The sequence below is a fragment of the Panthera uncia genome, chromosome D1 (genome assembly GCF_023721935.1).
Source record: "Panthera uncia isolate 11264 chromosome D1, Puncia_PCG_1.0, whole genome shotgun sequence".
Lineage (NCBI taxonomy): Eukaryota > Metazoa > Chordata > Mammalia > Carnivora > Felidae > Panthera > Panthera uncia.
The window spans coordinates 32,189,242-32,202,202 of record NC_064808.1 but is presented as its reverse complement, the minus strand read 5'-3'; the positions used below and the strand labels follow the sequence as shown (position 1 = coordinate 32,202,202).

General features: G+C 37.6%; 1 protein-coding gene across 1 annotated transcript in view; it reads left to right on the top strand.

The window, feature by feature from the left end:
- The window catches only part of ANO3 (anoctamin 3), a 188,790-nt gene that overhangs the window by 132,760 nt on the left and 43,069 nt on the right, over positions 1–12,961 (top strand). Inside the window, exons 14-15 of the mRNA XM_049649103.1 lie at positions 12,280–12,362; positions 12,790–12,930. Coding sequence (XP_049505060.1) covers positions 12,280–12,362; positions 12,790–12,930 — 224 coding nt within the window. The remainder of the gene's footprint in view (positions 1–12,279; positions 12,363–12,789; positions 12,931–12,961) is intronic.

Below are 12,961 nucleotides of genomic sequence, written 5' to 3'. Positions count from 1 at the left end.
AAATATAATGGGCTGAGAACTGAAAAATCTTGGTCAAGAGTCAATGGATTGAAAATCTGAGTCAAAGGATTATTGGAATTGGAGGTTTTGGAGAGTAAGCTAGGAGGATGGAGCTGATAATTGGAGATTTTAGAGAGTTTGCAGTCATTGATCAAAAGTATGCTATGGGAGTACATGAGTGAAATAGAGTAGGAGAAAACAACTTTTAAGATAGAGCCAAGGTCCTAGAAAGATGATCTGTGTATATTGCAATTTCAAAGAATTAGTTTAGGAGTCCTGTTGAAAGATTTACACTGAGCCAAGAATTTAACAATCTTTAGAAAAGCTAGAGAAGTGTCCAATGGTAGGTGACATCCACTAGGAGAGGTAGTAGAAAGTATGGATTGATAAGGTGAGACTCAAATCTGTGAACCTTTAACGAGGAGGGAGAGGAAATGGTCTTGAAGCAGCAACGAGGAGCAAGAAATTCACCACCTCATCTTCAGTCCCGATTAGTATGGGAGACAAATAGCTATTACCTGAGAATGCTGCATGGAAATTAGGGTTTCAGGGTTGTCCCAGGTTTCAGTTAGAGCAAGAAGGTGGGGGGACACAAAAGACATTACTGTTGATGACTTTGAACACAAGAGGGTATAGTGAAAGTATCTCGGAGTGTTGAGAAAGAATAGGAAATGATCACAAAGGCGATGTCTGTTGCCCTAAAACAAGAGAACGAAAATTTGAGGGTTAAAGGATGATCTGGAATCCCGGTCTTCTTTAGGTAACTGATATGAACAGAGTTAAGGTGCACGGTGATGGGACCCAATTGTGAGTGATGACAGGAGAAAAGGTGGATATGTAGGATACAGACATAGGAGCATCCTGCCAAGATGGAGAGTTCTGGGCTCCCTCTATACTCGTGCTCATAGAAGAGTTCTGAAGTGAAGCCTCTTATGCCTAGCACCCCAAATGACTGCTCAACCTTGCAAGTGGCAACCTGCTGGAAAATGGTATTGCTCTAACATGTACATTCTACTCTGTTGTGTAGAAGTGCTGCACAGAGGATTCATTCCTGGATGGAGGAGTATACCATTAAACAAGTTTCTTTCTTTCAGAGCCTTGATTTCATTACAGAGCCTTATCACTTTAGATGACTGTTGCTCCATTAATCAACTAGGCAATTTATTTTTATAAGGACTTAATGAAGTTACGAAAAGGCATACATATAATAAAAGGGCAAACTGCCAGATTCATAATATAACTTATTTTGCCACCTTTAGGAAAAGATCAATCTATTAATCCTTTCTTAAATATTAAGGCAGATAATTAGAAAATCCTGACATCTCTTTTTTTTTTCTGGTTAGAAAGCTAGAATAGCTAAATAATAACCATGGCAGCAACAGCACACAGAGTTTATTTGCTGAGTATCCTCAGTGCTGAGCCACGACCTTGCAAGGGGCAGAGCGAGGAGAGAATGAGAGGCCGAGGCTAGGTCTGTACACTCTGAAGAAGGTTCTTGATTTGTTTCTTGGCTCAGAACCCAGGGCAGAAGAAAAGGAAACTTACCTATGACCTGAAGGGAATTCCGAAATCAAGTTCACGGATAGCAAATAACAATGACAAGTGGATTTTTCATCCATTCAAAGGACTCTAAGACCCTTAAACACTTTGAAGAGAACAATGAAAACATGTTACTTTTAACGAAGCTGACAGTTCCTAGGAGCTCTTAGCTACAGAAAAAAAGAAAAATGTGCAAATCAGGTCAGAACCTGACCTGAATCAGAAAGAAGGACACCTAGGATCATTGAAAATCCCCTCCTTTGAAGGAGTGTTTGAAATCAGTAACCCTGGCTTAGGAGTCAGAGTGACCTGGGGTACAGAGTCAAGTTCATCTGGGAGGAGTAAAATAGCAACCAAAAAATAATTTCTTGTACATGAAGCTGTTGTGAGGTTTTAATAAGTTCGCATGTGTGAAACATTTAGCAGGATGGCTGGCACATATGTGTGTGATATGTTACAGCTATTCATGAGAAGAAGGCACACAATTTTCGAAGCTATTCTAAGAAAATAATACAAAAATATGAATACAAAATAAGGTATGAAAGTAACTAACCTGGGAAAAAAATCACAAATTTACAAATTAAAAAAATCTTCAAATACATAACATAAAAATCCAGAAAGGTAACAATATTTTAATTAACTTCCCACATGCTTTTTGCTCTACATTTTTTGTCTGTGTTTTATGAAAGTACCTTTTAATATGACATTTAAAAAATATTCCATAGAACGTGTAGAAGAATAATGCAGTCTTTCCTCTTCCTCTAGCATGGTTGATTGATAGTCTTTTTTATTGATAGTTTTGAAAAGTTTATTTCAGCTTTAGAACTCATTATCGGTAATGTCATGTGTTTTTAATATTGTGGCAAATTTGAAAATGTCTGAGATGTGTTTCACATATGAGTTGGAAATGTAAACATAATTTCCCATGGCATATTTTCTAGCTCCTGTACTTCATATCTTAATTATTTTGCATTATCAGTGCTGGACGCCATAGAGCACCTCTCCATACAACTCCTGGCCTTGCATCTGAAAGTGTCAGCATTTGAAGGGGAAGGAGTTTCCCCAGAATTCATTGCTATATTAAGATAGTTAATAATCTTGAAAAATTTATGGAAGTGCCTGCAAGCCACATAAATGTCTCTTACTAAATCCAAACTAAATGTATCCCTGACTCAACAGTCAATTAGTCAACTGTCAAAAACACTCAGGGCCACTCTACATCCAGTATTTGAAGAAGTCAGAGATTCTGGCTGCATCTACAGGGAACTTTTAGACAAAATTATAAATATACACAATTCAGTTATTCTTTGACTACTTTAATATTCGCTTGAATTGTGGATCAAGAAGCATTATGTTTGTTTGTGCATGTCTGTCTCCACAAATTCAGATATAGTGTTCCAATAAAACAATGTATCTTTTCAGATAATTAAGTGATAAGCATGTATCAAAGTCTTATTAGAGTTTTACTGCAAAGGAAAAGTCCTCTAAGAGACCAATGCAGAGATTTCTGTGTTGGTAGAGGCAGTCAAAAGAAAAGAGAATGGTTAATAATCATTTTTAGGCTCCAAACAACAACAAAAACAGAAAGGATTTCAGGTCAAAGAACTTTAGACTCTTGATTGATGGAGCACTGAGTGGATGAGCAGTGAGCCTTCCCGAAGTTCTCCATCTCATTTAGATCTATTAGAAATTTGCTTAAACATTTTCATCTGTGCTGCTAATTTCTTCCCAGAAGGATGCTGCAAATTATGTAGCTCAAAAATTTCTATCCCAAACCATATTTGGAGTCATTTTGCTGTTGGCAAGAAAAAGGTCAACATTTGGATTTGGATTTGGATTTCAGCCAAATGTCTTCCTTAGGTAACTTAACCTGCAAGAGCTTCAATTTGCTTATCAACTGAATGAGATCAATAACATTTTAACTTACCTGGGTTGTTGGGGAAATGATATTGGTTAATTTAAAAATAGCAAGCACAAAGTCTGGGACAATGTAAGTGCTCAGTAAATGCTAGTTCTCTTCTTCCTCTTTGGGACTATGATGCAACACATTTTCCTTTTTTTTTTTTTTTTTGTATACTCTCTTTAGGAATAGACGAATGGACTCTCAAAACCAATAAGTTTTGAATTAAAATATTTACTCTAGAAGCAATTTTACAGTCTTAAACTCAAAAGAAGAAAAAGGACAGACAGTATGTTGTTTGCTAGGTTGTGGGCAAAAGGTGAAAAGTATCTGGAAACTGATTATGACTGAATTTGTGAATCAATTTAAATATAAAGAGTGACAATATCTTTATTTTTCTTGCAGAAAGATATACAATATGTTTCAATTTTATAAAGTATATTTTATATTGTATATCTTTTATGCAGTAGAAACCAAGAACTTTGTCTATATATAAAATTTCCTCTGTATGACACTAGAATATTGAAAAAAATTGGTTATTAAAATTTGTTATACAATTAAAATGAATTAAGCATAGTTAGACCACTTACAAACTGCACCTCATTTAATTCATTCATCGCCCCTATGAAGATGATTTTACTACTCTCAAAGTTGTGAAAATGGAGAGTTGTCGTTACTTAAGCTTCTGTCCCTGTCATTCGTCACACAATTAGAAAGGCATATAGGCAGCTTGCAAACCCAGAACATGCCTACTCCAAACCACATTCTTTGTCTAGCACCACATTGCCTTTCCTAGGTGTTTTTGTTTTTTGTTTGTTTTTTTTTTAAGATCACTGTAACTTGATCAAGAAGATAAATTTTGTTGTTTATTATAAAAATGAAGTTAGTAATTTCTTTAAAAACAATTTTTTAATGTTTATTTATTTATTTTTGAGAGGGAGAGAGAGACAAAGTGTGAGCAGGGGAGGGGGAGAGAGAGAGGGAAACACAGAATCTAAAGCAGGCTCCAGGCTCTGAGCTGTCAGCACAGAGCCCAATGCAGGGTTCGAACTCATGAACTGTGCGATTGTGACCTGAGCCAAAGTCCAGCACTTAACCAAGTGACCACCCAGACACCCCACTCATTTCTTTTATACTGGCTGTCATTTGGGGCACCTGGGTGTCTCAGTCGGTTAAGCGTCCGACTTCGGCTCAGGTCATGATCTCACAGTTTGTGAGTTCGAGCCCCGCATCGGGGTCTATGCTGAGAGCTCAGAGCCTGGAACCTGCTTCAGATTCTGTGCTCATTCTCTCTCTGCCCCTCCCCAACTTCTCTCTCTCTCTCTCTCTCTCAAAAATAAATAAAAATGTAAAAAAAAAAAAAAAACCACAATTTTATACTTGCTGTCATTCACTGGTCATGCCAAGCACGGTTTTGAGTGAACTCTACCCAATTCCTGAGGGAAATTGGAATTATAAGGGAAAGGCAAATTTTTAACACTGTTTAGGGCTCTGGCACTAGCTTAAAATGAATGCAGACCTTAGTTCTGGATCACTTGGTTAGAGGCCACAAGCTATTTCAGAGATTAACTGGTCAGGTATCCTGTCTTGGTGAAGCTTTCCTGGGGAGGTCAGGCCAGCACATGAAGGGGTGTCAGGCATTTCAGAGACTCAGTTATGAATTTGTTTTTCCTTTTTTCTTTTTTTTTTTTAATTTTTTAAAAGTTTTATTTATTTTTGAGACAGAGAGAGACAGACAGAGTATGAGTTGGGGAGGGGCAGAGAGACAGAGACAGAGACAGACAGACAGACAGACAGTATCTGAAATACGCTCCAGGCTCTGAGCTGTCAGCACAGAGCCTGTCGCAGGGCTTGAACCCAGGAACAATGAGATCATGACCTGGGCTGAAGTCGGGGGCTTAACCAACTGAGCCACCCAGGCACCGCATGTTTTTTTCTTTTTTCAGTCATAAATTAACAACCGGTGTGACCATACCTTTGGGTACATACCAGTCATAAATATACTGTTCAAGAAAAATACTTTGGATGGAATTACCAAAAATTTAATTATAGCTGTTTATCAATGGTGAGAGTGTAGATGACTTTTATTTCCTTCTTTCTTTTATTTTCTTCATTCAGCATATACTTCTTGAAAGCTTCATATAAAGCAGACACTGCTACACCTCTGTTTCAGAAGTGAACCAGGCAAGGTGCTGGTCCAGTTATTTGCACTGGTGTTTTTATATTTGTAATCAGAAAATGTCCAGCAGAATTGGGAAATTTAAGCGTATCAAATAGTTGAATGGTAAGATGAAGAAAGGGCCTAAAAGAAATTAGTCCTGTGCTTGAAATGGTTATTATATTTTAGAAAACTATGCGGCAAATGCTGACGAGTTTTTATTTGTGTGGACTCCCAATTTTATAGCAAGTCAATTGAAAGTATTCATTTAAATTTGAACAAATGCTACTATAATGTGTATACATAAATGCCGATACCATATTGAGTGACAGAAGAGGTAGCTTTAGAGGGACTCTTAACATCAAAAAGTATGCTCTGGTCAAGATTGTCGTGGGAGTTCTCCTGGCATCTTAATATAGCATGTTGCTGTTTCTGTGTATATTCTTACTTCTAAATGCATTTTCCTAAAGGAAAACCTATCAAGCCTGATTTTAGGAATCGGTGAAGACTGTCAGTGCTTAGGGTTCCAATGCTGGCCTTACCATGTTCTTAGAACCTAGTTGTTTGTTGTTTTCTTTTCTACTTAGTATTGTTAGAGAGGAAGAAGGAGGGGAGGGAAATTGGAAGTAAAATTAAAGAGAGACGTGAGGGCCTTAGACAAAGAGGAAATTTAACAAGACAAGCAAGTACTGACTAACCAGTTCCCAAGGCACAGTGTCAAGTACAGTTCAGTCCAAATCTTGTCACTTCCACATATTTATAAGGTCTTTCTATTGATTAGCCTACTTTATAGTTATGCAAAGAACTCCATGAACTATATTTTTGTAAGGTGCTAAGGCGGGGAGGTGGGGGAGAAAGTAGCTTTCTCTGGGCATGGACACATCAAGTGTTCCACATTCGAGGCCCTTCTGCTAATGGTAGAACCTGTTCTGTGAGGTTTCTATTTCTACCTCATGTATAGTGATGTTGCAATCCTCTGTGGGAAAGGCACATTATGCTTGAGGATGTTACTGAAAATAAATCTGGGGAGTGGAAGAGAGTCTTTAGTGGTACTTGGATGTTATCTACATTGGCGATCTCAGAAGTGTTGCTCTGATAAACTGTTGTTTCAGCGGGTCTTCTTTCGAGAAGGCTTTAAATCTTTATCTCTTCTGATGAAAACAATACTTGGAATTCCTTTTTGCTCTCTGTATTCAGACATATTTAACTTCCTTTGTGCTGGGGATTGACCTCTTTCCCCTGCTCCTTCTCCATGAGCTCCTACCCCCTGAATGTAGTAAAGTCGTTTTTAAAGCTTTTTAAATAATAACTGTTCCAAATCAAATTGAACTTAATTGCTTAATATATAAAACAGGTATAGAAGGGACTTCTCTATGGGACTCTTTTCCCATATCTCCATGGAGCATCATTTGAAAACCTCTGGAATAATGGAAAGAGCACTTAACCAGAAGTTGGAGTCACAATCACTGGATTCCACTCAAAAATTCAGATCAGGGGAACCTGGGTGGCTCAGTCAGTTAAGCGTCTGATTCTGGGTTTCAGTTCAGGTCATGATCTCATGGTTCATGAGTTAGAGCCCCACACTGGGCTCTGTGCTGACAACGTGGAGCCTGCTTGGGATTCTCTCCCTCCTCTCTCTCTGCCCCTCTCCATACACGCTCTCTCTCTCTTTCTCACTCAAAATAAATAAGCTTAATTTTTTTTTTTAATTCAGTTCAATGTAACATTAACTGAGTATGTCAGTGTGCCAAACACTAAAAATTCTAAGGAAGAAAGAAACTCTAGAAACTTAACTTCTAAGTGTAGATGAAAGCAGATGTAGAAGAAGGTAAAGTGTTGTAGATGCTTTGGCAGATTTCTAGACAAGGTGAGTGATGCTTGTCAACCACTCTGGGCCTTATTTTCTGAAATTTGAAATAATGGAGAAAACTACATATAGAATCTAACCTCTTTGAGATGCTTAACTTTATGATTCTGTTACTCTGTGCCATTGGCTTTAGATCACAAAGGGAAGCCACTGGAATTAGACATGAGGAAATGGAAATTCAAAATGCAGCCTGTGTATTTTAAAATTTTTTAAAGTGGAGAAAACTGTCACTATAGTCAGATGCAGGAGTAAAAAAAATAAACACAATGTATACTTGCCGAGGGACAGAATTATGCCACATCATCCTCAGGTTTTCCATAATATTCCTCCTACCTCCATGACTCATGTGAAAGCTGACTTTGCCCTGATAACAAAATGCCCTTCTCCAATGGAGGCCTCTTATCTTCCTCCCCCATCTGCAACCCAGTTTCACAGGACCAAGAGGAAGAGTTGATAAACTCTACACACGGAAGGGTAAAAAGAACATAGGTGGTTGTACAACTTGTACAATGTATACTTTGTAGGAAATAAAACTGCTCTATAATCCATTTCCCACAGACAATTAGTGTTAAAACCTGGCATATTTTCTTTTGGGCACTATGTATATATAACTATAATATATCTGATTTATCTAGCTACTTATCATATATACACAATATATATACACATATATATACAATATACTATAACTTTCTATAACTTCATCAACATCTATATTTGTTTTGACACTTTGTTCTAGGTGAAATTATTTTTCCTTTATACATTTTCATTTTTAAAGTATTTTCACTTTTACATTGAGAAACTTTAATATACTCCCTGTCCTCTTTACCATCTCATGGTCTCTGCCACCCTGCTCATTCTGAGCCATTGTTCCTTTGTCCTTCCACATGAGTGCATGCCAAAATTTTCACCACCAATTACAATAAAATTATGAATATTTGCTTGTCACTTTCATGGCTTATAATATACTCTTTTAGAAGTCACTGATTAGAAGACTCCTAATTCTTCTTGAAATTCCCATACCAGTTATTTAATCCTGAACTAGATGCCAGTTCATCCTCTCATCCTCTACTATCAAGAGATACTCAACACCCAAAGAACAAACAACTCACTTAAGAAATGGGCATGGGGCGCCTGGGTGGTTCAGTCGGTCAAACATCCGACTTAGGTTCAGGTCTTGATCTCGGAGTTCGTGAGTTCAAGCCTCGCTTCAGGCTCTGTACTGACAGCTCAGAGCCTGGAGCCTGCTTCACATTCTGTGCCTCCCTCTCTCTTCCCCTCCCCTGCTCATGCTCGCTCTCTCTCTCTCTCTCCCTCCAAAATAAGTAAACATTATTAAAACTTTAAAAAATATAAATGGTCAGAAGACCTTGGGGCTTCCGGGTGGCTCAGCTGGTTAAGCGTCCGACTTTGGCTCATGTCATGATCTAGAATTTACTTTTTAGAATTTACTTTTTAGTGTAGGAGGCAAAATGTGAGCCAGTGGGACATATCTTGCTGATGACTCAGGGCAGTGTGGTGGTTTATTTGATTATGTATTATTGAAGTTTGGGTGCGTTTAGATGGACTGAGCACTTTGCAGTTTATGGTAAGTCTCAGTCTTTCCTGCTGTGTTTATATTAGGCCACACACCTGTACCTACTTGAAAGGACCTTGAGGCCACTTCAGCAGGATGCTTCCGCTCCACCCTTTTTCTCAGGTCTTGGCATATGTAAATACCCTTTCTTCTTTCCATGGCTATTTGACATAGTTGTGTCAGGGTACCGTGCAAGCCTTCCTAAGGTTCAGCCTACTCTTCAGGTCCCATCTAATTGCCCAAGTTCATAATTTGGGTTTTGCATCTGCTCTGAAATTGGCTGTACAATGAGATACGGTCTTCCCAGAATCCCGCTTCCTTTTCAGGCCCTCACTCAAGCTCAGAGCCTCCTGCTGTAAACCTGGGGGAAACTTCAGGGTTGTCGTAAGAATCAAGCCCATTGATATTTTTCATCACTTGGTATTTCAAAATTTACTTACTTTCTAAAATATGGTCTTTTGGTCTTTTGAGGTATAATTTACATGCAATGAAATCTCCGTAGATATGTTTTGATCACTTTCGAAAATGACAAACTTTTATAGCCACCTCTCCTGTTAAAAGTATGGAATATTTCAGGGCTCCTAGATGGCTCAGTAGGTTAAGCATCCAACTCTTGTTTTCAGCTCAGGTCACGATCTCACAGTTTCATGTGTTTGAGCCCTGCATCAGACTCTGCACTGATGGTGAAGAGCCTGCCTGGGATTCTCTCTCTCCTCTCTCTGCCCCTCCCCTGCTCATGCTGTCTCTCTCTCTCTCTCTCAAAAATAAATAAGTAGACTTTAAAAAAATAAATGGAATATTTTCATCACCTCCAATAGTCCTCTCATACCACCTGTCAGTCATCCTAGCCTCAGAAGCAACCACTATTCCAATTTCCAAAGTTAGCTAATTTTATTAATTTTGTTTTTATTAAGTTTAGTAGGAGTTAATAAGTAGTACTTTCCTTCCTTCTTTGATGTTTGGTATACTGATAAATTGCATGACCTCCTTCTAACTAAAAAATTTTTTAAGTGAGAATATTGATTCACTTGAGTTTAAATAATTTGTGAATAAAATGAATATATCTCAAACTGAGAATGGATCTTTAACACGAAGCCTAGTTTATCCCAAGGACAAAGATTTGTGAAAGTTAAAATTACACCAAAGCCAGTCTTCACGATCACAAAAACCAAGATTACCTTTATTTCTTAGATTTTCTGGGAGATGCTTCTAGGCAGAGTTTTGCTGGAAAGATACATTAGGAAATGACCATGTGACACATTTAAACTTTAAACCTTGACTGAAGTCAGTAATAATTAGAATTTTATTGCACATTCTGTGTCATGTTCTGTATGAGAGACTTTAAGTCCTAGGCTTATAATCACTTCACATCATAGCTGCCTATTTTAACACAATGCTTTTCTTTCTTCAGTTTTCCTTCCATAATAAGTTATTTCTCTGTGTCTCTCCTTCAGTGTACTTCCTCTATATCCCACCTATGTTTTAAGTTCTAGATCTCCCTGTTGGTAACAGTAATCATGGCCAACTCTTTTTATAGCAGATCAAGTATTTGGAAAACTTCATTTATCTTCCTGTCAATGCACTTGGCTATCTCGATTCTTTTAGCCATACTTCCTCTTATAAAACTGTATAGAAAATCAGTATATAACATATAGAGTAGGACTGGGGAAAAAATTAAAGCCATAAAGACTGTATGGACAATAACTAGCAAGAGTTTCAGTCCCAACTCTATAATTTATTAGCTATGTGTTTTTGGACACAGTAAATTCATACCTTTGTTTCAAAAGTCTGATGAGAGTAATACCTGCCATATCTACTTGTGTTATGAAAGTAACAAAATTAGGGACACCTGGGTGGCTCAGTTGGTTAAGCACCTGCCTCTTGGTTTGGCTCAGGTCATGATCTCACGGTTTGTTGGATCGAGCCCCACATTGGGCTCTGCGTTGACAGAGCGGAGCCTGCTTGAGATTCTCTCTCTCCCTCTCTCTCTGCCCCTCTCCCCACCTCATGCCTTCACTCTCTCTTTCTTTCAAAATAAATAAACTTTAAAAAAAAGAAAGTGACAAAATTAAATCATATGTGAGAAAGTGAGATATAAGATAATGTGATTACGAACATTGTATTTTCTAACCAATATTAGGGCTGATTTCTAATTATAAAGAAAAAGACAACAAAACCTCAGAATCATCTTCCCCTGGCATTCTTTTGCGAAGAAAGCAAGAGGCTGTATTCACAGATAGGAAAGAAGTCCTCACTCCTTTGCTCTATCAACTGCTTGTGGTGGTGGTGGTGGTCTTTTCCCAAAAGCACATGTTTCTATGTTTTTGCTATAATTCTTCCTTCGTTATAACTCTTACTACAATGTAAGTTAACTTTCTTTAGATGACTGTCTCACTCTACCAGATAAGAAGATCCCTGAGGTTAGAGTTCCTTGCCCCAAATGAGAGAACAGCAAATGGATGGATGGATGGATGGATGGTTAGATGGATGAATGGTACCATGGCTTTTAAGAATGCATGTATGAGGTCTTAATGATGTCCACAAAGTCTTGAATGCTTGCTGTAAGATGAAGACCACTTACCAGAAAAAAAAAAATCAATCTTTCGCTTGTTTACACAGAATATTCACATTATGGTTCAGGCATTTCTTTACTTTTTCCATGGAGGCCCTTGTAGTCCATGCTGAGTTCACCTAGAAAATGCATCCAAGTGTTTTCTCTGGTTTTTTTCTTTTCTTCTCCTTCCACCATGATAACCTTGTGCTTTTCCTCTCTCTTTCCCAACTCATCCCTCTCTGGGTTCTGGAGGAGTAGCATCTAGTCTTTATTGTCATTCCTGGCTGGAGAAGGCGTTCTCTAGGTCGTTTAGATGATTTTGAATAAACGTATACAAGTCAAAAGGGACAATATATATTTAGCTCACTAATATTGACATCTCTTGTAGCATCACTTTGATAGGTCATACTAGCAAAGGTCTATGCTTATAATCCATTGAAAAAAATTACTTTGTAGGAGTTTATGCTGACAGTAATGTACAGAGACATGGAGGAAAGGGTGAGGGAAAAATAAAAGTCCATTTATAAAAATACAATACAAAGTTAATTTGTTTTAATAATTTAACAATGCAGTGGAAATGCATTAATCCAAAAAAGAGAAGCAATGATGAAAGAATGCGATGTGGTTGGGTAAAGGGTAAATAATTAATAATAATAATAATAATAATAATAAATATTATCTATAGCCACAGTCTTCTTGGAATTTTGGAAAAGGAGAAGAAGTACACTGACCTATACTTGGGACCTTATTGAATGGGAAGAAGAGGAGGTAAGATGTTATGAAACCAGGAGATAGAGAAACTGGGATAACACATGATGCAGAAAATTATTCACTGTCCTTAACATCCAAGCTGGAAGCAATTAAACACCATTAGATTTTCCCTTGGTGTTTTTTACTAACAACATTTCTTATTTCAGGAAGAGAAGAGAGCTCATTGATGGAGTTATGTAATTTTTTTCAAAGCACTTCCATGATATTTCCTAAAATGACATTACTGAAAAATTGTGCTAATTAATATATATGTTAGGGATTATCTGGAAAATAATTGGCATTTTATTTTTTTTAAGTTGCTTCTTTTCCAAGACTTGCTATAAAAGTAGGCCAAAATCCAGGAATTTTGTATCAACCACTGGATGATTTTTTTTTTTTTTAATTTATGACTTTGATATGTAGGTAACTTTAGTCTCTCTTCCAGGAAACACTTCGTCCCCAGTTTGAAGCCAAGTATTATAAGATGGAGAGAGTGAATCCCATTAGTGGGAAACCTGAGCCACATCAGCCTTCCTCAGACAAAGTCACTCGTCTTCTTGTTTCTATCTCAGGAATATTCTTCATGGTAAAGTATAACCATCAGTATCAGAATGTTG